The 26866-nt window shown below is 46.4% G+C and overlaps 1 protein-coding gene across 2 annotated transcripts in view; it reads left to right on the top strand.

The window, feature by feature from the left end:
- Positions 1–2701: 2701 nt before the first annotated feature.
- Positions 2702–26866, top strand: part of ARHGAP33 (Rho GTPase activating protein 33) — a 50755-nt gene continuing 26590 nt past the window's right edge. For both annotated transcript variants that reach the window (XM_081018595.1, XM_081018594.1), the window contains exons 1-7: positions 2702–2972; positions 16996–17090; positions 19307–19391; positions 19681–19764; positions 23112–23249; positions 24941–25033; positions 25861–25983. In XM_081018595.1, the coding sequence (XP_080874721.1) occupies positions 2967–2972; positions 16996–17090; positions 19307–19391; positions 19681–19764; positions 23112–23249; positions 24941–25033; positions 25861–25983 (624 nt within the window). In that variant the 5' untranslated portion in view covers positions 2702–2966. The remainder of the gene's footprint in view (positions 2973–16995; positions 17091–19306; positions 19392–19680; positions 19765–23111; positions 23250–24940; positions 25034–25860; positions 25984–26866) is intronic.

The raw sequence follows: 26866 nt of genomic DNA, 5'->3' as shown, positions 1-26866 counted from the left end.
CCATGTTCTACATGAAGCCATCACAGGTTGACTTGTGAGTTAACTTGAACTGTGACTGGCTGGATGTCCATCTGGAGAGGCCACATGAATTATAGCAGTGCAGGACAGTGTGGGAGCTAGCTGGGATGGGTGGGTGTTGAATGGACACAGCTGTGATAGCCTAGGTAGTGCCAGGCATCGAGATGGCCGTGTCTGGCAAAGAACAAGGTACTTTTTGTTGTTTCGAACCACTTTGTCACATTGCTCCCTCAGTCGTCCTGTCCTCATCTCTTGTATTTTAATATTTTGTTGGAAGCCACCCAAAGTGGCTGGGGAAACCGAGCCAGATGGGCAGGGTAAAAATAATAAATTATTATTATTATCATTAGCTGAATATTGGCCCATTTTTAGGGCAACAACTTCGTCACTGAACTTCTAAAGTTCTATTAGTTTTTCTGAATTTTTGTTCAGTGAGTGGGATTTGGACAGTGACCTTTGGAGACCTAGGCTTCCTGTCTGTAGCTGGCAGGAGCAGAGATGGCAACTCATTCTTGCCTGAAAATGCCTTGACCGTAAGATATTACTCATGTAGCTAATGGTCTGTGTTTGCATCAAAATGACTCTTGCGCAATCTTCCCATGTGAGATTCCTTTAGGTTTCTGGCACATTCTGAAGGATGTGGATGTGATAGGGATGTTGCGAGGGTCAAATGCAATGTGGGTTAAACTGGCATTTATAATGCAGATTCAGTTTTTAATTTGGGATTGCGTCCTTCAAGATTAATGTGACATGTTTTACAGGTATTCCGTATCTCTGTTCTGTAGCAATATGAGTTTTTCAGCAATATGGTCCTTGACATAGGGCTTCTATCTAGTAAAGCAGGATGTCTGTATGGTAGACTGAATTAGGTGGCTTTACAGGGGGACTGGACAAATTCATAAAGGACGATGCTATCAGTGGCAACTCGTCATGATGACTTTATGGTACCAGATTCAGAGGAGATAAGCTGTTGAATTACTGGTTGCTGAGGAACTATGGGAGAGGCTATTACACTTATCTCTTGTCTTGTCTTTCCAGAGTCATCTTTTTACTGGCCACCATGTGACTCAGGATGCTGACTGGATCAGTCTGATCCAGCAGAGCTCTCCTTTATGTTCTCAACCTTATGAGTTCTCCAAAACCTATCAAGCTTGTGATGTGTCATGGAGCCAATTTACTAACCCACCAGATGACCTTGCATGGAAGCGTGAGGTCTTGATGCGAGCAGGTTCTGAGGGTTTGGGATTATCTCTGTGTGTGTCTTGTACCCATACATCTGAGCCATCCGCCGGGGTGGACTGATGAATGCAGCTCCCCCAGGGCACCCTGTCTGGACTTGTTGCGATGTCAGCAATCGCCTGGTCTGACCTCCATGTTGTCTACCTGGGAGGGCTGGTGAGAGATGAGGCAGCGGTGACAGTGTCTATTAATAAGAATGTCACTTGTCGTTATGTAACGGAGTCCCACTGTGCCATACCTTCCTTTGTCGCATTTGTGAGGTAGGATCACACCTCCCCCCTATTTTTTTGTACCACCCAATTACATAAAGGCATAATAAGCCATTCAGTCGGTGCATATTAAACAAGGCTTTTAAGTACTGGCAGCGGTGGTTCTCCTTTGGACTCTGGTGATGATATTTCGCGGAGATATATCACAAGGGGAGCTCATGAGGCCTAGTTCCCAGTTCCTCCTTCAAAATCCACACAAAGCGGCAAGGAACGCCTGAATCACCAGGTATCTCTGTCCGTCACAGCCCAACTCCAGCAGCCTGTCCCTGTAAAGGGTGGGGAGGGGGCAAGAGAAGAATACAAGGATCCCCAGTCTATGCCTGCATTCCTACAGAGCAAGCTTTCACATGCACATACTACTTTGTAGTAGCAATCCAGCAAATTTGAAGGGTACGTGTAAATGCATGCATGTGTGTGTGTGTGTGTGTGTGTGTGAGAGAGAGAGAGAGAGAGAGAGAGAGCAGGAGGACATAATTCAGAGAAAGGCCTACCTCCAGAAAGGTGATTTCCTTGTGGGGAACAACAGCACGAGGCCCTTTTTATAACTTGGCTCCAAGCGGTTAGAAAGGGAGGTGTCTCATTTGCAAGGGTTTATTTATTTATTTATTTAACAAATGGGAAAAGAGCGAGGGAGAGAGGGAACTCCTAGGACGCCTGGGTCCTATTTACCATTCCCGAGGGGCAGATCTCCTGAATTAGGGCGAGGCAGAACTGTGTCCCGTCCCCCCCCCTCCCCCGCCGCCAACCTCAGCTATATATACAGTATATGTATTCTCTCCTTTTGAAAGAAAGATGGGGACTGCCTATATAATAAATGGCTGAGGTGGGGAAAACGTTGGGGCGCCTCCCATCTATGCTCAGCTCTTTTGAGGGGGGGTTGGAGAGCGGCCGGCCAGGCTAACAGAAGCCCCTTTGTGCCGTCCCTTCCAGCTGCCCCTTTTGTTTCAGGGTTGTTGTTTTTTAACCCCCTTCGGTGCGATCGCACGGCGCAAAAAAATAAATAAGAGCGGGTGGGTGGCGGGGTTCAAAACGAGGAAGGGCAACGTGTGTGGGGGGGTCGCCTGTCGGATCCCGCGCCTGCACCCCCTACCTCGTTTCCTTGCGCCCCTTTTGTTGCAAGCCGTCGATCGCCCCCCCCTTCCCTGCCGCCCCCCTCCTCCTCCTCCTCCCCGTCTTTCTCCGAGCCTGATCCCGCCCCCGCCCGCCTGCGCTCCCCGCCCCGCCGCTGCTCTGCTCGCCCGCCCGATCGCCTCGCTAGCTGGCTGGCTGGCGCTCCCCAGCCGGAGACGGGCAGGAGGACGGACGCGCATCCGAGGGGCCGGGCCGGAGAGGATCGGCTGGCGGCGTCGGGCGGCCGCGCTGCTCCCTCCCCTATTGTCTCGGCTCGGCCCGGGACTGGCCCGGGCTGCCGCCGCCGGGGCACATCAGGATCGCGGCGCCATGGTGGTAAGTGAAGGCGCCTTTCTCTCTCTCTGGCTGGGGTGGGGGGTAGGTGGGGGGAGGGGGAAGAGGAGATGTGGGGCGGGCTTAGGGGGCGCCTTCTCTGCCTCTCGCGCGGCATGCACCTGTTACCATCGAAACCCACATCGGGCGCCCCTAGGAACACACCACCGCGCCCCGTCACTCTCCTCGCCGGGGCGGGGTGGAAAGAGAGGTGAAATTGGGAGCCCCCCCCCGCCCCATCAGATTTCAGCAAAATGCAGAACGGGGAAAAGTCAGATGAAAACCCCTTATTTTTCTTCCGATAGCTTCCTCTCCGCCTCACCCCCCCTCCCGTGGCATTTTTTTGGGGGGGGGAGTGGGAACCCGTCCCTCCCTCAAGTCCTGAAACTCAGGGAGATCTAGGTCAAGGGAGCGCTTTGGATGCCCCCTGCCAACCCATCAGCGCCGTGGCGCAAGGGGGAAGATTCCTCTGCCCTAGAGAGCAACCGCAATAATTCACCAAGACAGCCGCCCCACTCTCCTCCCCACCCACCCCCCACGCGTCGCCACCACTTTCTCCCCATCATTAGGAGTTGTGCCTCATCCATTGTAATTAGAACATCACACACACACAAATGCACTCCACAACTTCCCCCAAATAATTAGGAGGCTGTTCTCTGCTTCACTCAACATCAACTGTTGGGAGTGCAGCAGCAGCAGCAGCAGCAGCAGCGTTGCTAGGCCCCGGCAGCTGGATTTGCAGCAAAACCCCAGAAACAAAAGGTGAAAAGCCAATGTCAGGAAGCAGGCAATTAAGACTAGAATTGGGTGATTAGGAGCACTGGCTACTGTAGCCTGGCGAGGGATCTATGATGCTGTCCACAATTTACAGTGTGTTGGAGCAGCTACTTTCTGCCATTGTCTTTCTGGACAGTGGGAAAGAATTCCCTGTGATAAAGGTTGACCAGAAGCACCATTAACAGACTGGCTCATTGGTAGGCACAGTGGGGGACGGACGGACACTGATATACAGAGCCTTGATCCGCTCAATTCTGAAAGAAATCCCGAAAAACAAAAATCACCTCTGTTCCACTTACCAGTGTCTTTGTGGTGTTTGTCTGTTACAGCTCCAAGCAGTTTTGCACCAGACTAACAGAGGCATTGAGTGGAGATGGATGGTGCTTTCCTTTGCTTAAGAGGAATTGGAACTGTCTACAGAGAGGCTTGGCTTCCCATGCTGTCTCTCTGTGGTCAAACAGGTCTTGCAGGGTTTTGAAATGATGCAGAACCCTGCAGAACCTGTTTTGCTGGAGGCGAAAGTAGGGTTGAGTGTACATGCACCCGTGAGCGACAGTCTTTTTCTCCCAGATTGCCTTCAAATGCTCCGAGCCAGATTCCTTTAAGATGGGGAACCTGTAAGCTTTCAGGTGCTGTTGGATCACAACTCCTGCCATTCTTGCACATCAGCCGCGCTAGCTGGGGCTGATGGGAGCTGGAGTTCAACAGCGACTGCAGGGCCACAAGTTCGCCGTCTCTGCTTCAAGTTGAAGAATAGCCAGTGTTTTTATGCAAGGCTTGACATTACCTCCAGGTTCTGCCAGCTTACCTCCCCCCCTCCCCATCACTCCCTTAGCTTCACTTTCCCCTTAATCCCTTTAGTAAGACGTAGGATTTTTATTGACGGATTGATAAATAGGAAGTTGTAAAAACAAAATGAAAACAAATCATGTTTCCACATTTGCTCCAGGAACAGCTGCAACGAAACAAACCCATGTTGCATATGTGCAAAGAGAAAAATGCAAATGTGTGTGAAAAGTCAGTACACCTTGGTGCTTTTTCTGCTAGGTGGGGTGGACAAAGGCAGCAAGAGGGAAAGTGGGTGCAGGGTGGCCAGGAGAGGGGAGGAAGGTTTGCTTGAGTCGTATGTGGTAGCTAGTATAGCTATGTGTTGAATGCAATTGTTTGCATTTATTTTGGGCTATACGATCAGTAGAACAGATGCTTTTGGTGGCCGTGCCACTGCCACCGGCTCCTGCCCAGTTGGCATTGACTCATGAGAGGGCCTTCTTGGTGGTGTGCCCCATCTATGGATGTCTTCTCTGGTGCGGTGGGTCTGTCTCCCTCATTCAGGAGGAATTTAAAGACATTCCTGTTCACCCAAGCATCGGATAGCTGAAATATGCTGTTCCTGGCAACCTTGAAAGGCTTAGCTGTGGGGATATGTAACTGTTTTTAGAGGTTTTAAATATTTCATAAGTTTTTTATTTATTTTACTTTTAATTGCTTGGCCGTTTGTTGCCTTGGGCTCCCTCGGGAGGAAGGGCGGGTTATAAATTTAATAAATAACAACAAGTGTGCTTTGCAATTATATATTGCCTGCCTTTCATTACACAATTCCGGGTTGCGACATAATTAACAACGATCATTCAAAAACAATTAAGGGCAGATGAAAAGACATGGTTTAAAATTCACATCACAGTTCAGTCCAAATGTAGCTAACATCCCATTAATGAAGTGGAGGTCATCTCTGGGTTAGCGCCACAGAGGTGGGTGCTCACATTTTACTTCCCTGCTTCTCTTATTTCTGGACCACCAGGGGCCACAGATTCATACCATACATTTAAAAAACATTTAAAGCTCATGACTTACTCTCAAAGAATCCCAGGAACTGTCTGCTAAGGATCCTGGGTATTGTAGTTCTGTGAGGATGAAACTATAGCTCCCAGAATTCCTTGGGGGGTTAAGTGAAGTGTTTTAAATGTGCACCAAATGTGCTTTAAATATATGGTGTTGATCTGCTCTGTGTGGTCCACAAGCTGGAGATACTCAGAAGAGGTCAGCGCTGACTTGCTATCTTGGCCGCTGGAACATATAGCTTGAATTCTGCAAGCTTTCCAAAGTCAAGACTGATGGGAAAATGTGAAAGAAAAGCAGAACCTCACACTGTGTGTGGTTTTGCTCCTATCTGTTAAGGGCCTCTGTTAACGCAGTTCTGCGTCAGGAGTCTTGAGTGTCAAAGTTTATCTCTGCTTTTGCAGAAATGGGTGTCTTTGGTTGCAATGTGTACCAGAGTCAGGCTTTCCAGTAATGTGAAAGGGACTGTTTTCTTCCTCTTGTCTCCTGTTTTGCAAGAGAAATGCACAAATAATAAACTGTTCCCCACTTTTCTAGAGATCAGGATGCCTTGGGCCATCTGCATGAAAAATTTCAGCTTTGTAGCTAGTGTGGACTTGCTGTAACCATTTCAGGGCAGGCATTATGTCACCCATTTTGAAAGAAAGATGCACAAATTCCTCCCTTCTCAGTCCTATTGTTTGATTGTCCCCTAATGATTTATATGTCATCTAGTAGTTTCTGGCACTTTCTAGTTATCAGGGGACCTTGGCTTACATCTGTGCCAAATCTCTGGTTTCTTAGTAGCATTGATGTATCGTAACAGTGGTCTTCTTCTTCTTCTTTGGCGATCACTCGTAGCTGAGTAAGATTGTCATCCATAAACACGGTTTTAACAATGAGTCCGTAAGTGACTGTGGAGCCCAGTTCACGAATGGCACTACAAGAGGGACCGGCAACAAAATGTTGCAGTGCTCCTTTTTTGTTCCAGCAAGCCAGCTAGGCCCCACCTACTCCTCTTCTGATATTTATTGTTAAACAAAATCCATATACCACTTGATTGTAAGAAAACCTCTAAGCAACTTACGAAAGCATGAAATAAAACATTAAAATTGTTGATTAAAGTGGTTAGAAACAGGTATTTGAAAATATTCAAAAGTTGGTTAAACGGCCTCGGCCCAGAATACCTGAAGAAGTGTCTCCACCCCCATCGTCCAGCCCGGACACTGAGGTCCAGCGCCAAGGTCCTTCTGGCGGTTCCCTCGCTGTGAGAAGCTAAGTTACAATGAACCAGGCAGAGGGCCTTCTCGGTAGTGGCACCCTCCCTGTGGAATGCCCTCCTTTCAGATGTCAAGGAGATAAAGAACTACACAACTTTTAGAAGACATCTGAAGGCAGCCCTGTTTAGGGAGGTTTGTAATGTTTGATGTTTCATTATGTTTTATATGTACTGTAAGCCGCCAAATGGGCGGGGTATAAATATAATCATCATCATCATCATCATCATAAAAAGAAATAAAAGCAGATATAACTTCTACCTGTCTGGATAGGCTTGCCTAAACAAAATTTTTTTAAGCAGGTGCCTAAAAGAGAACACTAAAGGTTCCTGCCTGATATTAATAGGTGTAAAAAAGAAGCAATATAGATGCAATAATTAAACAAAATTTGCCAGCCTGTGTTCCCTTTTAACTGGAGAAACCAGCTTGCCATAGGGTCAGCCCCTTGGCTTGTCACTGAGGCAAAAAAAAAAACCTGCTTGTGAGTTTGAGATACAGAAAGATTTTTGAAAACTGCTGAATAGGCCAGTTTTGGTATTAAGTGCAGAGCTAAGTCAGAGGTACTTCCCCTGAAACGCACGCCAGAGGGGAAAAATAGCTTGGGAGGAAGTTTCTGCTTGATTTCCTGGAGACAGCGGTAGCTTTTCTTGATCCGTTGCTGTTAATTTAGGGCTGTGGGAGGAAGGCAGATAAGGGTCAAGGGAAGTCACCATGTCTTAGACAAGTGTGGGATTTCAGTGGGGGAGCCTCCCGGAAAAAACTCCGTTTTCGTATCAGGCATTGGGACTTCTTGTTCCTAGTTTCCAGATAACACTGAAATCTCACCGGGAACACAAGCCTTTGCTACAAATTGGAATGAACACTTTTTAAAGTGTGCAGGAGGCGCTCCAGAAACAGACATCTGTAGGAAAATGCACTAAAATTCTACAAACAGGGAATCCTCAATTCTTTCTTTGTATTGATTAAAAAATGTAACCCATCTTGCCCCCTTACAACGCACCCAACCATCGCATTAAATGTAAAGGTAAAGGGACCCCTGACCATTAGGTCCAGTTGTGACTGACTCTGGGGTTGTGGTGCTCATCTCGCTTTATTGGCCGAGGGAGCCGGTGTACAGCTTCCGGGTCACGTGGCCAGCATGACTACCAGAGCAGCGCACGGTAACGCCGTTTACCTTCCTGCCGGAGCGGTACCTATTTATCTACTTGCACTTTGACGTGCTTTCAAACTGCTAGGTTGGCAGGAGCAGGGGCTGAGCAACGGGAGCTCACCCCGTTGCGGGGATTCGAACCACCGACCTTCTGATTGGCAAGTCCTAGGCTCTGTGGTTTAACCCACAGCGCCACCCGCGTCCCAACCATCGCATTACAATATGAATAATTATCCTTGTGGTTTATCTATATGACCCAAAGCCCCCATTTGGAAGCATCCTAGGTGCCAATGAAAGGATTCTAGAGTATCCTTTCCCCTGAACCTGTAGCCTACCAGGTGTCAGACTACAACTCCCATCTTCCCTGACCACTCCTCATGGTGGCTGGTGCTAGTGGGAATTGTAGTTTAAGGTTACCCACCTTGTCTTAAATGATAGTTTTCTATTTGTAGGCATCATATAAGGCCCCTTCCCTCCACTGCAGACTAAAGTGGTATAACTGAGACACAGGTTTATAGCCTTATTGACATTAAGCCAAAGTATGGAAGAGTATTTGAAAGTTATTTAATGACTGCCTGTACTAATATGAAGCTTCGTGGGTCTTGAGAACCATGCATCATGGTATGTTAGACTGGCAGATGAGAAAACGAGACTTTTTTTGGTGTGGTGGCCCCATATTTGTCTAACTCCCTTACTTGGGAGGCCGGGGATGGGAATAAGATTGATTCACTGGCAAAATATACCGATAATAATATGCAAACCAAACACAGCCGCCCTCCAAAACCGACATGCCTCTGAATTTTACAAAGCAGCTTGTCAACCAAAAAAATTTCAGAAATGTGAACATTAGGGTAAAGTGTGCATATACATGCTTATATTAGTAAAAATAGCATACAAAGTGCATTATTTTAGGGAAATTCCTTTGCAAAATGTGTGCATTAGGCAGAATTACATGATTTTCTTTATGTTGATCTTGTTCCGTGAACTGCCCTGAGACCCCTATAGGGCGGTTTATAAATTCAATCAATAGTAGTAGTAGTAGTAGTAGTAGTAGTAGAAGAATAAGAATAAGAAGAATAAATCCTTACTAAAATGCTGATGAATTTTCATGAGAATTAAAAAACAACAACCCTGCAAACTGATGTGGAAATATGAGAAGCGAACTTAAGGCTGGAAAAATGAGAATTTAAGAGAAACCCCAAACAGATCAACCTAGCCTTAGCTGATACTTCTTCTGCTTTCAGAAAACCGTTTTTTATTTCAAGCTGCTTCAAAATATGTAGTGCTCTGCATTATTTCAACTACTTCTGTTTCTTAATTTATTTATTTTTGTGATTTTGTTTTTTAATGATTTGTGTTTTGTTGTGCTGATGTCTGCCTTCTGGACCCAGAAAGTGGCATCAAAATCTTTGAAATGGTGAACTGAGTGAGATGGCTGGAAAGGTGCATTCTTACCCATATTGTGCAGAGCTAATGATGATTGTCTACATGGGGGTGTTCATTCTACCAGCCATGTGCTAGACTCTCTACTATGATCGGCTGTTGCAAGCCATCCACGCAGCCCTTCTGCCATGGGAATCTGTGAACGTGCCCTCCTGTTGCCTGTGAGCGTTTCAATCTGGCAAGAGACTCTTTCCACACAAAGCTCAATCCTTAATGGCGTTATATGAACCTATTCAGGACAGAGAAAAGAAAGCGCTTCTTCCCATAGTTCATAGTAAAACTATGGAATTTGCTCATACAAGGGGCAGTCGTGACCACCAAGTCAGATAGCTTTAAAGGAGGAGTAGACAAATTCATGCCCTGGGTAAGATAGCTCAGTTGGTTAGAGCATGGTTCTGATAACAACAAGGTTGCCGGTTCAGTCCCTGTGTGGGACAGCTGCATAGTCTAGTGGGTTGGATTTGATGGGGATTATTATTATTTATTGAATTTATATACAGTGATACCTCGGGTTACATACGCTTCAGGTTACATACACTTCAGGTTACAGACTCCGCTAACCCAGAAATAGTACCTCGGGTTAAGAACTTTGCTTCAGGGTGAGAACAGAAATTGTGCTCCAGTGGCGCGATGGCAGCAGGAGGCCCCATTAGCTAAAGTGGTGCTTCCGGTTAAGAACAGTTTCAGGTTAAGAACGGACCTCTGGAACAAATTAAGTACTTAACCCGAGGTACCACTGTACTGCCCTATACCCGGAGGTCTCAGGGCGGTTCACAGACCAAAATCAACTTAAAAACCACAATTATATAGTAAAAATAAAAACAGCAACCCAATAACACGCCCCCCTCTAAAAAAGAACAACCTTTTAAAATGGCATAGGATGTAAATCAGATCAACCAAAGGCCTGGTTAAAAAGGAACGTTTTTGCCTGGCGCGTAAAGGTGTATAATGAAGGCGCCAGGTTAACTTCCCTGGGGAGAGCAGTCTGCATATGGGGAGCCACTGCAGAGAAGGACCATTCTCATGTTGCCACCCTCCAGACCTCTCGAGAAGGAGGCACACGAAGGAGGGCCTCAGAAGATGATCTCAGAGTCCGGGTAGGTTCATATGGAAAGAGGCGGTCCTTGAGGTATAGCGGTCCTGATCCTCAGGGTCCCTTCCAACTCTACAGTTCTATGATTCTATGAAGGATTATAAGGCTACCTGGAAGCAGTTTGCTTCTGAATGCGAGTTGCTGGAAATCACAGGAGAGGAGAATGCTGTTGCTCTCAGGTCCTGCCTGTGGACTTTCCAAAGGCATCTGGTTGGTCATTGTGAAGATGCTGAATTAGATGGACCACTAGCCTGAGCAGGATGCTGAAGTAGCTGAGCCACTGCAGGCCTGTTCCTGCAGGCTGTTCTTATGTTCTTAAGTCCTTGCTATTCAGGAGAGAGGGTCAAACATTACACCACCAGTGCACATCATGGGTCATATGCCTTTACAAAATGTCTGGATCAACTAGGGATGCAGGTGGCGCTGTAGTCTAAACCACTGAGCCTCTTGGACTTGCTGATCAGAAGGTTGGCGGTTCGAATCCCCGCAATGGGGTGAGCTCCCGTTGCTCTGTCCCAGCTCCTGCCAGCCTAGCAGTTCGAAAGCACACCAGTGCAAGTAGATAAATAGGTACCGTTGCAGTGGGAAGGTAAACTGTGTTTTCATGCGCTCTGGTTTTCGTCACGGTGTTCCGTTGTGCCAGAAGCGGTTTAGTCATGCTGACCACATGACCCAGAAAGCTGTCTCTGGACAAACACCGACTCCCTCGGCCTGAAAGCGAGATGAGTGCCACAATCCCATAGTCGCCTTTGACTGGACTTAACCATCCTGGGGTCCTTTACCCTTTTTTACCTTACCTAGATGGATTCTGCTTCGCGTACGGCAGAGGGAAGGCATTCCAGATTTCTGGAGCAATGGCAGACAATACCTGCATTTGGATGGCCCACCCTGTGGTTTTCTGTAAGGGCTGATGGCAGTCTACTCATAAGTATTCCTGGGAGGGATGGTTTTTGGAGAAGAGGGCATGGCTCAGTGGCAGAGCATCCACTTTGCATGAAGAAGGTATTGGGTCCAATTCCTGGTATCTCCAGGTAGGGCTTGGAAAGGCATTCTGCCCCAAACCCTGGAGAGCAGCTGGTGCTACCGGTCAGCATAGACAATATTGAGCCTGATGGGTGCATGGCTTGGTACAAGGCTTGGTAGAAGGCAGCTTCCCATGTTCCAGATGAGGCTTAATCAGAGAGGGAGTTTCCCAGCAGATCTTTGTAGGGAAGAGGAAATAGAGAAGTAGAGGGGGTCCTGGGGCAAGGAGCATGAGTGGAGGAAAGGGAAAAAGCATCTCAACTGATCATGCATCACAGCGCACAACAGCGTTCCTCCTGTTGTAGCATGCGTCAGCCAAAAGCATCCTCCACAGTGCACACTCGGGTACAGTGGTGCCTCGCAAGACGAAAAGAATCCATTCCGCGAGTTTCTTCGTCTTGCAGGTTTTTTTCGTCTTGCGAAGCAAGCCCATTAGCGGTTTAGCGGATTAGCGCTACAGTATTAGCGGCTTGGCGGGCTTAGCGGATCGGCTGATAAGTGGCTTAGCGATCAGCTGTTAAGCGGCTTAAGGATCAGCTGATAAGCGGCTTAACAATCAGCTGATAAGCGGCTTAGCGATCAGCTGTTAAGTGGCTTAGCCGATCAGCTGATAAGCGGTTTAGCGGCTTGGGAAAAAGGTGGGGGAAAGGAAAAAAACCCCACAGGAACTCGCAAGACATTTTCGTCTTGCGAAGCAAGCACATAGGAAATTAGTTTTGCGAATCACCTCCAAAACGGAAAACCCTTTCGTCTAGCGGGTTTTCCGTCTTGCGAGGCATTCGTCTTGCGGGGCACCACTCTTATTTCCTCACCACAAGTCACAAGGGCAGCTCAGATGCCTGTTGGATTCCTGGTGGTGACAAAATAGCTGCAGATCTCAGCCTCCCTGCTGCCGGTCAACTGCTTGCATAATCTTGCTGCGGTGTGCGGTTGAGCTTTGTGCTTGCTACCAACCTGTGACTTTGGGTTGCTCGGGAGCTGCAGTCTGGTCCAGAACAATGGGATGCTTTTGGGAGCTGTCATTGCATAGCCCAGTGGTAGAGCATCTGCTTTACTTTCGGAAGGTCCCAGATGCGATATCTGCTGGCATCACCAGCTAAAAGGGTCAGGTAGCAGACTGTGCCCCAGATCCTGGAGAGCCGCTTCCTATAAGGGTAGTCACAACTAGACTAGATGGGCAAAGAACCTGACCTGGTTGAAATCACCTTCTTGTGTTTCCTCTGAGTAGCTGCAAAGTTTCACAGGAAGGTGCGCAATACCTAATTGATTGTCAGTCTATCTATAGTGACCGGAAGTGAGCTTTGGATCTCTGCGATGAAAGTATTTAGGTAGAATTCCCAAGCAATGCCAGGGCTAAGGCTGGTAGTCCGTCCATCCATCTGTCTGGAAACAAGAAAATGTCAGGGCAGTTTTGAAAGGTTCAGTCTACCATCTTGATTCAAAATTGCATACTCTCTAGTTCCCAAGGGGGGGACACTATAGTTTCCCAGTTCTGACAAAATGGAAAACTGCTGTGGTTGGAATGCATTTTCTGGTTTGTTAGCTCGCTGAAGTTAGGGAAGAGCTAATGGACCACAAGTACGATCCGCAGTCTTATTAATATCTTATTTACCTGATATGTGATTGTCCCGATGTGGTCCCTGTACCAGCCTTTCCCAACCTGGTGCCTTCCAGTTGTTCTTGGACTACAACTCGCCCCGTACTTGACTGCCACCCATGGTTTCTGGGGCCGATGGTAGATGTAGTGTAACAATATCAGGAGGGCGTCAGATTGGAGAACACTGCGGCAGCCCATAGAGAATTGAGAGAAAAACCATCTTTGTATCAGGCAACTTCCTGTGCTCTTATTTACAGCCAAGAAACAGCACAAACAAAACAGAGCAACAGTGAAATTAGCAGAAGATTGTAGTATCAATTCATTCAGGTAAATTCCTGTAAAAATACAAGTCTTTTTATACCTAGAGATTCCATATGTCCAGAATTTCCCAGACATAGCTGGTATTCAGTCCGGGGAAATCTGGACATATGGCAGCCCATGTCGGCAGTGTGGATTTTGGTGAATTTCATAAAAAAAAAGCTGGAAAACTTGTGGCTGTTTTTTTTAAGATTTTGTAAAGAAAGCTCAACAACTTTGCCAAAAAATCCTCAACAACCCTAACTAAAGGATTAAAGTGAAGTGATTTATTCCATGATAGTCATAACTCAAAATAGAATCAATGAAATTAATGGACATGGTTAACTTTGAGCCATCAATTTTAATGGGTCTACTCTGAGTAAATCTTAGTTGGATACAGCCCTTGGTAAGAGGTAACTGACATCTCTGAGGAGGGTGTTCCAGAGGTGAGGTATTTCCACCAAGAAAGCCCTATCCCTGGTTGCCACCTGCTTGAACTACCAAGGTGGGGCAAGTCAGATGAGGATTTGAGTAAACAGGCAGGGCTGCATGGAGGAAGGTGGTCCTTGAGCTATGCTTGTCCCAGGCCATTGAAAGCATGATAGGGCAAAATGAGTTCTTTGAATTGCTCCTGGCACTGAGTAAATGGAGGATGACTCAATTTGCTCCTGCAGAGGAGTGTTATTCCATTGACTGCCGTGCTTTTCATCGCTGTGAGCAGGGCACCTGGGCTGAATCACAACAGGCTTTGTGTAAAACTGGAACTTTTCCATGTGGCCGTCTCCAAAACCACCAGCCTCGCATCTTCTCTCCCCTAGAAATGTGTCGTAATTAAACAAAGCATCATCATTTTCAGTTCCCTCACCTCCGCTAGCTGAGGAGGCTGACCAAATGGAGCAGGGGAACACCGGACGCAACGGCAACACCCCATAACTTTTTGCCTCACAGCGCATGACTGGGGGAGAGAGGAAGAGATGTGGATTTGTTGCTCTGAGCTGTTCTAGGCTGCATTGGCAGAAATATTGTGTCCAGATCATGGGAAGCAGGGAGACCATTGTCCTCTAACCTTCCTTGGAGCACTGTGTTCTGGGCGCTGCAGTTGAAGAAGAAAATCAGCAAAGTCGAAAGTGCCCAGAGGAGGGCAAGGGAGATGGTGAGGAGCCTGGAGACCAAGCCCTAAAATGAAAGGTTGGAGGAGTTGGGTATGTTGTTTAGCCTGGAGAAGACGAAAGGGTGATGTGATAGTCATCTTCGTGGCAGATAAGACTGTCAGTGGCTACCAGCCATGAAAGCTGTGCTCTCCCTGCAGGGTCAGAGGCAGTAATGCTTCTGAATACCAATTGATGGAAACCACAGGAAGGAAAAGTGTTCTTGTGCTCGGATCCTGCTTAAGGATTTCACTCAGGGTGGTTGCTGTGAGAACAGGATGCCTGGACTAAATGGGTCACTAGCCCGATCCAGTGGTTTGTATTATGTTCAAATATTTGAAGGGCTGTCACATAAAGGAAACAAAATTTATTTTCAGCAGGGGTAGGGAGCCTCTGTCTTACGGGCCAACTTTGGCCCACCAGGCCATTCCCGGAAAATCACTCCCCCCGTCTGATGTCTGACGCAGCATCAGGAGTTAGGCCAGTACTGGCATTGCTCCAAAGGATCATTTCATGGAATCGTAGAGTTGGAAGGGACCGACCACAAGAGTTATCTAGTCCAGTCCCCTGTAATACAGGAATCCTTTGCCCAACGTGGGACTCGAACCCACAACCCTGAGATTCAGAGTCTCATGCTCTACTGACTGAGCTATTCTGCATCACAGAGGGGTTCACATTGAAGCCCCTCCATTTCAGACTCTTCAGCAAGACTCCTCGATGGGACACGCCCAGCGTGCCTCCAAAGTTGCTTGTTGCCTGATGTCATTGTGATGTCATGTGATTGACAGGTGCGTGGCCTCTGCTCACTTTTTAAATCTAGACCAGGCCTGCCGGGGAAAAAAGGTTCCCTACCCCTGCTCTAGAAGGCGGGATTCCAACCCGTGAGTTCAAATGACAAGAAAGGGGATTTTGAGTAAGCACTAACTTCTTGATGGAAGGACCTGTTTCACAGGCAGACTTGGCCCTCCAGATGTTTTGGGACTACAACTCCCATCATCCCTGACCTGGTCCTGTTAGCTAGGGATGATGGGAGTTGTAGTCCCAAAACATCTGGAGGGCCGAGTTTGCCTATGCCTGGTGGAAGACTCTCCTTTGTTAGAAGTTCTTATGCAGAAGCTGTTCCGGTTTCTGATTTTATCCCGGAATATCCCACTTTTCCTTAGCATTTCCCTATTTTCACTGGAGAAATGCTGGAGGGTATGCCACCAATCTTAGCACGCAAGAGGGTCTGTAGGAAAAGAGGTGGTCTTTCGGGTATTTGAGTTGTCCCACCAAGGCTGACGAGCAGACTTTGACTAGCCAAGCTCACCTTATTTATATACGAGAACAATCAAAGGCTGGGGGAGATTTGTGGATTATATGAAATGTTATTGTACACAAATAAACTCATTAGCAGGATTAATTTAAACCAAACAGTTAAAATTAATGCGAAAGAATAGCCAGGGAGTAATTAATAATTGGAGTAATGAAGTCCCAAAACCACTGAAAGATAATTGGAGTAATGAAGGAGATATAGCATTACAATTAAAAAATATATATATAAGAAACCGCAAAAAGAGTGGGGAAAAGTAAAAATATACATATTTGTTGGAAAATATTAGATTGTATTTTTGTCAAAATATTTTTGAAAAACTGAAATGTACATATATATTTATATGAAAAGAACATTCAGGGAGGTTTGCTTCAGCGCTGCCCCTATATATAGACCTGTGGGCTTTTACAGGATCGGCTATGGTATTGTGTAATCCCACTCTGGATTATTTTATTTTATTTTGGGTGTTTCAGCATCTGAAATGCGTAATGTCACGTGATCGCAGATCTCTCAGTCTTCCAAGCAGTGTCCTGTGATATCTTTTGAGCTATCCAACGAAGGGGCTAATGTTATGTCTAACGACATTACTTTTTCTTCCTTTTTTAAATCAGTTATATGGATGGTGTTGGGGAAATGACAAGTATTGCTAGCAAACCGAGCAGCGATTTAAAAAAAAAAGGGGGGGGGGATTGCAAACAGTCCTTGAAGAGAGGTTGACAAAATAAAACGTATCTCAACAAACTGGGAGACTGAACTAGATAATGTGGCAGCCGATGTAGGGAGAAAGCTGGATGGCATCTATTAAAGATGCTGTTGGTATAGAATGTCAGGGACCGGCATTGTACTGGGAGATCAGCCATTGTATCCTTTTGTAACTCGGGAGGTTCCTGCGATTATCTGCCGAAGATACTGTGAAATCTGTCTGCCAACCGATCCCTGACTTAGCTGCAGGGTGGAATTGTAGCAGGCCAGCTCTGAGCCTGAAGAGTGATCTCCGGAGAACTTTTTTATTTTTTTTGGCGTTGCTTTGGCCGTGGGAAGAAGTGTCGGAAGTGTCAATATTTATCCATACCTTCCTTATTTTGACTGCACAGGCCCGGAGCACGGACAACATTGATACAACGGGAGAGGGTCAAGTCCGCTCGCTGGGGAATGCAAGCAGCAACATCAAGGGGAAGCCAACCAAGAGGTAAAATTGAGACAGAGAAAGAGAAAGAGAGAGATGAAAACAGGCCCATGGCTGTGTCGCATTGCAGGACTGTAGGTTCAACCCCCAGGACTGAGAGGCAGTGTACGATTGCCAACTTTATGAACTCGCCCCTGCAGCCTCTAAAACAGGCTTCCTCAAACTCGGCCCTCCAGATGTTTTGAGACTACAATTCCCATCATCCCTGACCACTGGTCCTATTAGCTAGGGATGATGGGAGTTGTAGTCCCAAAATATCTGGACAGCCAAGTTCGGGAATGCCTGCTCTAAAAGGTGTGGCCGTTTGATCTGCAGGCGCCATTTTTTTATTTCTCTACTGTGAAAAGCTTCGCCTGCTCTTGCCCCCTATCCTGCAGATATAACATAGAGCAAAGAGACTACGGTTTTGTTTTGAGTGAGTGTCCACCCACAATTTAATGTGAGAGAGGATGTATAGGTGGTTGCTGGCTTCAGCCACCCCTGCTGCAAGTTTCTTCCCCTCTCGAGCCACGTTCAGCATCGCTGCTAGAAAGCAATGCTAGTAGCAGCGATGCTGGACATGGCTTGAGAGGAAGAAGTATGAGGATGCAGGCCGAACGGCTCTAAGGGCAGACCCACAGCGTAGATTTAATGCCCAAAAGAATCACGGGAACTGTAGTTTGTGAAGGGAATGGCAGGCCCGTGAGGGGGAAATGATAGTTTCTCAAGAGTTGTTGGGAGGAGTCTACATGTACTGTAAGTGTGCACTGGATTTGGTTTCATTGTATGGCGCAAATCTGGGCTGAGAGTGCCTGATGTAAGCAAGCTAAAGGAATTAGGATGACAGGGAAAAGGCCTGCAGAAAGAGGGCTTGAGGCAAGGCAGGGATCAAGTGTAGGATTTGGGGAGAGGAAGATGCATGGGCTTCCACAGGAATGTTTAGCAGACTTCCTCAAACTTGGCCCTCCAGATGTTTTTGGCCTACAACTCCCATGGTCCCTAGCTAGCAGGACTAGTGGTCAGGGATGACGGGAATTGTAGTCTCAAAACATCTGGAGGGCCGAGTTTGAGGAAGCCTGGTTTATGGGGTGGGGTGGAGGCAAAGCAAAACACCCAAAGTGGGGAGCAGGCTAGTTCCTGTCATACAAAAATGAGAAGAATTGCGTGTGTACATTTTATCTGAGATTCTACAAATGCTAGGAATTTAGGCTGCATACGCACGATACTCTTTCAAACACATTGGAAGCGCCTTCTTTCCTGCAAAGGCCCAGAATTCTTTGGGGGCGGGCGGGAGGGAATGTGCTTTGAGTGTGCTTTAAAGGTACAGTGTATATGCAGCCTTATGCTTTTTTTAAAAAAGCAAGCAAGCTGGGAATCTTAGGATTCTGGTTCATCTAGGGCAGGGTGGGGAGGAAAATCCCTCTCCCCGCCCCCTGCGATGGACACCCATGGGAGGGAGGTTGGGCTCAGAATGTCCCAATGGCTTCATTGGATATGGCAGGAAGGTGCTTTTTAGTATTTTACCTAAGGCTTGGAACTCAAGAGTTAGCACACATAGCAACATAACTCATTCCCTTACGTAGACCTACTGTATTTTTTGCTCTATAAGACACACTTTTCCCTCCTAAAAAGTAAGGGGAAATGTGTGTGCGTCTTATGGAGCGAATGCAGGCTACGCAGCTATCCCTGAAGCCAGGAGAGCAAGATGTGTGTGCACCGATCCCTCTTGCTTTTCTGGCTTCAGGGATAGCCACGCAAAGCCTCTTCAGGACAATGGGAAGAACGCTCCCCCTCCCCTGAAGAGGCTTGGCACAGCTATCCCTGAAGCCGTGGAGAGGCGCTACACAGAGAGGGAGAGAATATTTTTTTTCTTGTTCTCCTCCTCTAAAACTAGGTGCGTCTTATGGTCGGGTGCGTCTTAGAGAGCCAGTGGTCTCTTAGAGAGCCGGTGGTCTTAGAGAGCCAGTGTGGTGTAGTGGTTAGGAGCGGTGGACTCGTAATCTGGTGAACCGGGTTCAATTCCCCGCTCCTCCACATGCAGCTGCTGGGTGACCTTGGGCCAGTCACACTTCTCTGAAGTCTCTCAGCCTCACTCACCTCACAGAGTGTTTGTTGTGGGAGAGGAGGGGAAAGGAGATTGTTAGCCGCTTTGAGACTCCTTAAGGTAGTGATAAAGCGGGATATCAAATCCAAACTCTTCTTATGGAGCGAAAAATACGGTATCTCTCTTTCCCCTGCAGACTTTCCATCACACGAGGCCACTTCCCCAAGCTGACCGAATGTGCTCATTTCCACTACGAAGCTCTTGACTTTGGACACATCGAGGTATGTTTGCCACCCTGCTTTCTTCACAGGGCTTGGGAGATCGAGGAACTAAAGGGAAGTTCTCTTTCTGCACATAACTGTGGCATTATGGGAAGTCTTGCTATGGGAAGTATTGCTTCTTTTCTCTGGCATTCTGGGAAGTCTCGCTTATAATTTCATTCCAACAAGGAACTGTTACCTTGGGCACCTGAGTCCCTAGGGCAGGCTGGGAAGGGAAATGGCAGGACAGGTGGATATTTCTGCCTCCCCACTGCTGCAAGGGGCACTTAAATTTTCTCTCCCCCCACAGCTGCAGCTTGCACCTGAGCAGAATGAGAACCTCAGTCACTTGGAGGAGGGAGAGGTGCTGTTTGATGTGCAGGTCACCTGCCAGGTAAGGGGCGGGGAAGGGGAGTCAACTGGCAAAACCTGTTGGATTTGGTTGGATTTGCTTCTTATATTCTTGAGTCGAGTTGTCAGCTGACTAGGTAACTGGCAGCTGTTCACCCATCAGTACATTATTTTATACTGCAGTTAAACAGGTTAAATTGGAAATAATTTAAAGCATAAAAAATAGTTCAGTTAAAAAAATTTAACAATTTAACTTGACAGTTTGAATTTTTTCAAAGCCAATTACTTTTTAAAAGATTCCAAATTGTTTCTAATCTATCCAAGGTTTATACCTGCCCTACACACTTGCAGCCAGATCCAGCGCAGAGGTAGATACTGTTTTGTGCAAAGGGTTCCAGCATGCTAAACTGGATGGGTTGGCTTGTTAAGTGGGCATAATGCTCGTTCCCAGGGAATTCTGGGAATTGTAGCTCTTTGAGGAGGGGATGTCAGGGGTTTCTGATAAATTCTTAATTCCCCACTGTACTACGATTACCAGGAATCATTGTAATCGACTGCTAAATTGGTATAAAACAGGTTTAGGTTTGTAGGGGAGTCAGCGTTCTGTGTGTCTTGTTTGATGATACTGAGGGAAAGGCCTAGTTTCCTTTAAATGTTAGATAATCTGGCCACCCATTCTGCAATCTGAAGTTGTGCTGTGCTTCCATTTTAATTATGTGCTGTGTGTTTTGTTTTATTTCAATTATGTAATTGTATGTAATTGTCGTTTCTTAATTGTGAACCACCCTGGGATATATTTGTATGAAGGCTGATATGAGTTCCGCCAACCTGGAATATTCCCATTCTGTAGTCCTGCTCAGCCAACCAAATCTGCTGGACCAGGTAAAAGGCCCGGCTAGTCCAGCATCCTGTTCTCACAGATGCTTATGAGAAACTCTCAAGCAGGACCTCAGTGCAAATTCACTCTTCCCACCCTCGATTCCCTGCAGCTGGGACTCAGACATAATCCCTCTGATGCTGGAGGGAGAACATAGTCATCGTGCATATTAGCTGTAGACAACAATACGATAATCTTTATTGTCATTGTCCCATACAGAACAACAAAATTGAAGAAATCTACATCAGACATTCAAAAATCAACAAGCCTGCTATCCCAGCTATCCCAGCCTGGTTAACCCCCTAAAAACTCTGATACCCCATAATTGAATACAATATACTAACATAGACACTACCTTACACTGCATTTAAAACCAAAATCGCATTTGGATAGGAAGTGTTTCTTAGGCGGCTAGTCCTAGTCTTTATAACCCTGTACCTTCTTCCAGAAGGCAGAAGCTGAAAGAGATCATTTCCGGGGTGTGCACTATCTTGTACTATCTCTGCAGCTTTCTTATGGCACCCAATTATTGTCTTCCTTGCATTTGTCTAATCCTCTTTTACAACCATCCTCGTTTTTGGCCGTCATTGCCTCCTATGGGAGCAAATTTCAGCCTTTAACTGCAAGCTATGTGAGGAAGGGCTTTTGACGCCTGTCCTGAATCTTCCAACTTTCAGCTTCATTAGATGCCCTCGAGTCTCTAGTGTTATGAGAGAGGGAGAAGAACTTTTCTCTATCTGCTTTCTCCATGCCATTCATGCACTTCTCTCATGCCACCTTTTTGTTTGTTTGTTTGTTAAGTTTTTATTTATTTATAAACTGAAACCAACACGCTTTATTGAATTGCAGCAACAAAAACCAAATAATATCACAAGAAAAAAAGAAAAATAACAAATTACACAAAAGAAAAATAAATAAAAAGAACACACCAAAAATAAATAAAACATAGTCTTCCCTCCACCCATGTTTGACCTCCTTCCCTTAATTTTCTTTTATTCGTATTGCTTTGTTTTTGTTCCACTTCCATCCATTTCCTCAATATTTCTACCCTGTAAACTTCATTCATTTCATATCAAAATATTTATCCCAGAACAATGCTTTTTCATGTACTCCTATACAAAATCTCATTCTTCAATTAATTTTTGATCTGTTTGTCCTCTTATCGCTGCCGTATTGCATTTTCTCTACGCCAAAACAATCCCAAACGCTGCAACCTTTCCTCACAAGGGACTTGCTGCAATTCCCTTGAGCATTTTGACTGTCCTTCTCCCAAAAGTTTTTCCAACTCTAGAATATCCTTTTTGAGGCCAGGCAACCAGAAGTGTACACAGTACAGTGGTATTTCGGGTTAAGTACTTAATTCGTTCTGGAGGTCCGTTCTTAACCTGAAACTGTTGTTAACCTGAAGCACCACTTTAGCTAATGGGGCCTCCTGCTGCCACCGCGCTGCCGCTGCACCATTTCTGTTCTCATCCTGAAGCAAAGTTCTTAACCCGAGGTACTATTTCTGGGTTAGCGGAGTGTGTAACCTGAAGCATCTGTAACCTGAAGCGTATGTAACCCGAGGTACCACTGTATTCCAAATGCAGCCACGCCATAGAACTGTATAATGGCGTTATGATATTGGCAATTTTGTTCTCAGTTCCTTTCCTAATCCCTAGCATGGGCTTTGCCTTTTTTTTTTTACAACTGCCACACGCTGCATCAGCATCCCAATGCATGTCTGGGATGTTGTCTGTGTGTTTGGATTGTGCCCATGGGCCTTGGTTTCTGCTGTGTTCATTGAACTTTTGGTACAGAAACCAGGGCAGTTCCAGGTTTGAGGGGTCCCTCAGCAAACAAAGTTTGGGAGACCCATCCTTGTCAGGCTTACTTGCTGTGGCTGGCGCTGCAGGAAGTTGCAGCAATCATCACTGGCAACTGAGTCTGGGAGCCAGCATTTAAATTTCCCACAATGCCTCCTTCCTCCGTGGGTTTACCTGGCGGCAGGGGCAGGTGGCAGCAGCAGCCACGGCAATGCTCCCTTCAGAGATGGAACAGCTGGGTCTGAGAACCACCATTAAAATTTCCCACACTGCCCCTGATATAGCAGCGCTGTGAGGCATTGTGGGGAATTTTAAAAGAGTGTGCACTGGGGATATGTGGTAATTGTTTATAAAGGCCCAGGACAGGTGTTAATGATGAACCCTTCCTGGCATTGACCAAATAGCTGCTCAAGGGATGCTTTGTGGTAATGCTGGGCTTGGATGGGCCTTGCGAATGCAATTCAAACATTCTCATTCTCTCTCTCTCTCTCTCTCTCTCACACACACACACACACAAAAATATTGACCCTGGGTTTGCTCAACAGCTGTCTACCTCCCTCTTCTACCTGCGTGATTTTGAATTCATAGAAGGTTAAATATATTTATTAAGCCAACTAAAGGTATTGGCCTTATATGGATTTTTGAACTTTTCTTAGGGGCCAACCTTTTGCTTTTTTTGTTCCTCAGTGTTTGTCTTTCTCCCTGCAGGGAAAGAGCTGGCAGGTGCACCGCAGTTACGAGGAATTCCGCACCCTGGATGCCCACCTCCACTGCTGCATCTTCGACAGGCGCTTCTCTCAGCTTCCCGAATTGCCGCCCCTCAGCCACATGCGGGCCCACCCTGAGGTGATTGTCTGTCAGACATTTTGAGGGGTGCGTGGGGAGTGTTTTGAGGAGGGTGTGACAATCCCAAACAGAGAATTCCAAGTACTGACTAGTATATAAGTTGTCCAGGGAATTCACACTTCCTATGGAGACTGGACATCTTTCTCAATCTTAGTCTACCCTGACTTACAGGCCTGGCCTAAGACATTTTGCTGCCTGAGGCGAAGAGCAAGGTGGTCACTCTCCCTGATAGCACAGTTGGTAGAGCATGCGACTCTTAATCTCAGGGTTGTGGGTTTGAGCCCCATGTTGGGCAAAAGATTCCTGCATTGCAGGAGGTTGGATTAATAATAATAATAATAATAATAATAACAATAATTTATTTATTTATTTATACCCCACCCATCTGGCTGGGCTTCCCCAGCCACTCTGGGTGGCTTCCAAAAAAATATTAAAATACTGTAATGCATCAAACATTAAAAACTTCCCTAAACAGGGCTGCCTTCAGATGTCTTCTAAAAGTTTGGTAGTTGTTGTTCTCTTTGACATCTGGTGGAAGGGCGTTCCACAGGGAGGGCGCCACTACCGAGAAGGCCCTCTGCCTGGTTCCCTGTAACTTGGCTTCTCGCAGTGAGGGAACCGCCAGAAGGCCCTCGGTGCTGGACCTCAGTGTCCAGGCAGAACGATGGGGGTGGAGATACTCCTTCAGATATACTGGACCGAGGCCGTTTAGGGCTTTAAAGGTCAGCACCAACACTTTGAATTGTGCTTGGAAACGTACTGGGAGCCAGTGTAGGTCTTTCAAGACCGGTGTTATATGGTCTCGGCGGCTGCTCCCAGTCACCAGTCTAGCTGCCGCATTCTGGATTAGTTGTAGTTTCCGGGTCACCTTCAAAGGTAGCCCCACGTAGAGCACATTGCAGTAGTCCAAGCGGGAGATAACCAGAGCATGCACCACTCTGATGATAACCAGAGCATGCACCAAGATGATCCTTGTGGCCTCTTCCAAGTGGTTAGAGTGTTTCACAGGGCCTGGGAATCCAGGGGTCAAATCCCCACTCAGCCATGAAGCTCACTGGGTGACCTTGGACCAGCTACTGCCTCTTGGGCTAACCTTCCTTGCAAGGTTGTTGTGAGGATAAAATTGTGAAGCGCATTCCACCTTGGTATGGAAATACAGTGGAACCTTGGTTCACAAATGGCTTACTTGCCAAACAAATCGGCTCCTGAATGCTGCAAACCTGGAAGTAAGTGTTCCGCTTTGCGAAGATTTTTCAGAAGCCGAATGTCCAACTCGGCTTCCGCTTGAGTGCAGGAAGCTCCTACAGCCAATCGGAAGCCTTGGTTTTGAAATGGTTTCGAGAGTCGAATGGACTCCTGGAATGGATTAAGTTTGAGAACCAAGGTATCACTGTAAATGTAATAACAAATAATGAAATTAAATGCTATCCGATACCGAGGGCTACCAGTCTTTTAATTCCAAGAAACTACCCCCACTATACCTAATAGGTGGGGGACCTGCTGCAAGTTGCTGTGTCATAACCACTCTGCACATGCTCAGAGACAGCATTGCCAAAGACTTCCATACTTTGGTGCTTCCTAAGTGCCCATCACCATACCATCTCTTCTCAAGTAGTTGTCGGCTTCCGTTGACACTGAATCAGGGAGCTGATATGCCAGTGACACCTTATGTTTTCTCTCTCCTTTGCCAGCTGCTGGTGCCCATGCTTTCACAGTACCTGGAGAAGCTGTCAGCCATTGTGGACAGCAACATCAACTGTGGACCAGTCCTCACCTGGATGGAGGTGAGGAACAGTGAGGGTAGCTGTGGTGGTGGATGATGCAGCTATATCATTTGCAAGCTGAAATATGCTTTGTGTATTTCTTTTAATTTCTCATATAGGATCTGATGAAGCACTGTGCAATATAATTGTGTGTGTGTTTTAAGCAGATAAATACAAGTCTTAAACAATATATGTGAAATGCCTGAGACATTTGGAATGTTCTGCAGAAAAGTTAAGTAGGTAATATTACTACACAGAGTAAACCACTGACGCTGCCAGGGTGCTAGAAATGTTAATCTTGCTTTCAAGGGCTCCACAGATACCCATTTCTGCCTGTTGTGGAAATCTAGCAGAAAATGAGATGGAAGCCCCATGTGAATGGTGTGACCTGGTTACTGCATGCTGGGATTAGGGATGTAAGGAGGTAACGATTTTCATCCAGTCCTGGGTCCGTCACAATCAGTGCTGTTTCTGTTCCGCTACAGTTGAACTTCCGCTAAAACCTATGCTATTCATCTTGCTATCCGCTGCGGCTGAAACGTACGTAATTAAATATAGCAATTGATTTCAGCGGAAGGGAAATGACAAAAACATTTCAGCAAATAGTATAACGATTTACATAACATTTGCAGACTAGAAACACAACAGTACAGTACTGAATGCTGCTTGCATTTGCTCGTGTGATTTCTGTTCCTGACCTCTGATGAACATGCAAAGCGTGGGAATTTTTGCTCTTATTTCAGTTTCTGATGGCATTCTCTAACACCTGTATCTCTGAATGACACCCACAGAACATTCCAAGGCTTCACCCACTTCACTTGTATTCTCCCCCTCCCCTTATATTTCAGATTGATAACCATGGCAACCGACTGCTGGTCAATGAGGAAGCTTCTATCAATGTTCCTGCCATTGCAGCTGCCCATGTGGTAAAACGCTACACGGCGCAGGCATCCGACGAGCTCTCCTTTGAGGTGAGCCCTACTTTGTAGTGCATGTTACTTCTGGGTGGCTTTTATCTTGTGGGTAGACCTGCAATGCAATCTCTTTTCAATCTCTCTACCCAGCTAGGGTGCTGCTTGGGAGCACAGAGAGTTCCTCTCCCCCAGGGAAGATTTATTAAAACTGATTTTTTTGGGGGGTGGGATAAACCATGACAGCTTCCAGGTATACAACAGTCACAGACAACCTAGCATGGGTTGTGTTCAGCTGCCTCAGAATAGACTCACTGAAATCAGTGGGATTAAGTTCATTATCTCCATTAATTTCAGTGGGCCTACCCTGACTAACGTTGGCTTCCATGCCATGAATTTAAAACCAGAAAGAAACAATAATCAACAAAACAGCTGTCTTTTTATTTCCAAAAATATTTACAGCCCCCCCTCACTGTGGTTTCCAAATCTTTGAAGAACTCTTTTCACATTGACTTGTCTGCCAAGGAACACTCCGTATCTGCGGTGGAGTCTCTTGCACACCGCAAAGGATTCTGGGGCAAAACCTTGGGTGCCATCTTGTTTCCTCTACCTTGCTAGGGCCTCACTGTCATCTTGTGTGAACCAAGTGCACCTCAGGGCATGCCTAGGACCCATCTGTGTCAGCACATTCCAAGGAATGTCCTGTTGTGGTGGGGGATAACTTTTTCTCACCAATCTTCTGAGGAACTTCAGGGATTCCATGGGGACAAACATCAGCTGCTGTTTGTCAGCATAGATCAATTCTGCATGTTTTCTCTTTGTTTCACAAATGGGATTCAGTGGGACTTTCTTCTGGGTAGACATGTATAAAAGATTGATAAAATGTGATAATATATATGAGGTACTTCAGAAAAAGCACAATTTAAAATGTAACTACTAAAGG

The sequence above is a fragment of the Podarcis pityusensis genome, assembly GCF_964106645.2.
Source record: "Podarcis pityusensis genome assembly, chromosome: 8".
Lineage (NCBI taxonomy): Eukaryota > Metazoa > Chordata > Lepidosauria > Squamata > Lacertidae > Podarcis > Podarcis pityusensis.
Note: the sequence above shows the minus strand (reverse complement) of the source record. Positions and strands in the feature narration are given on the sequence as shown.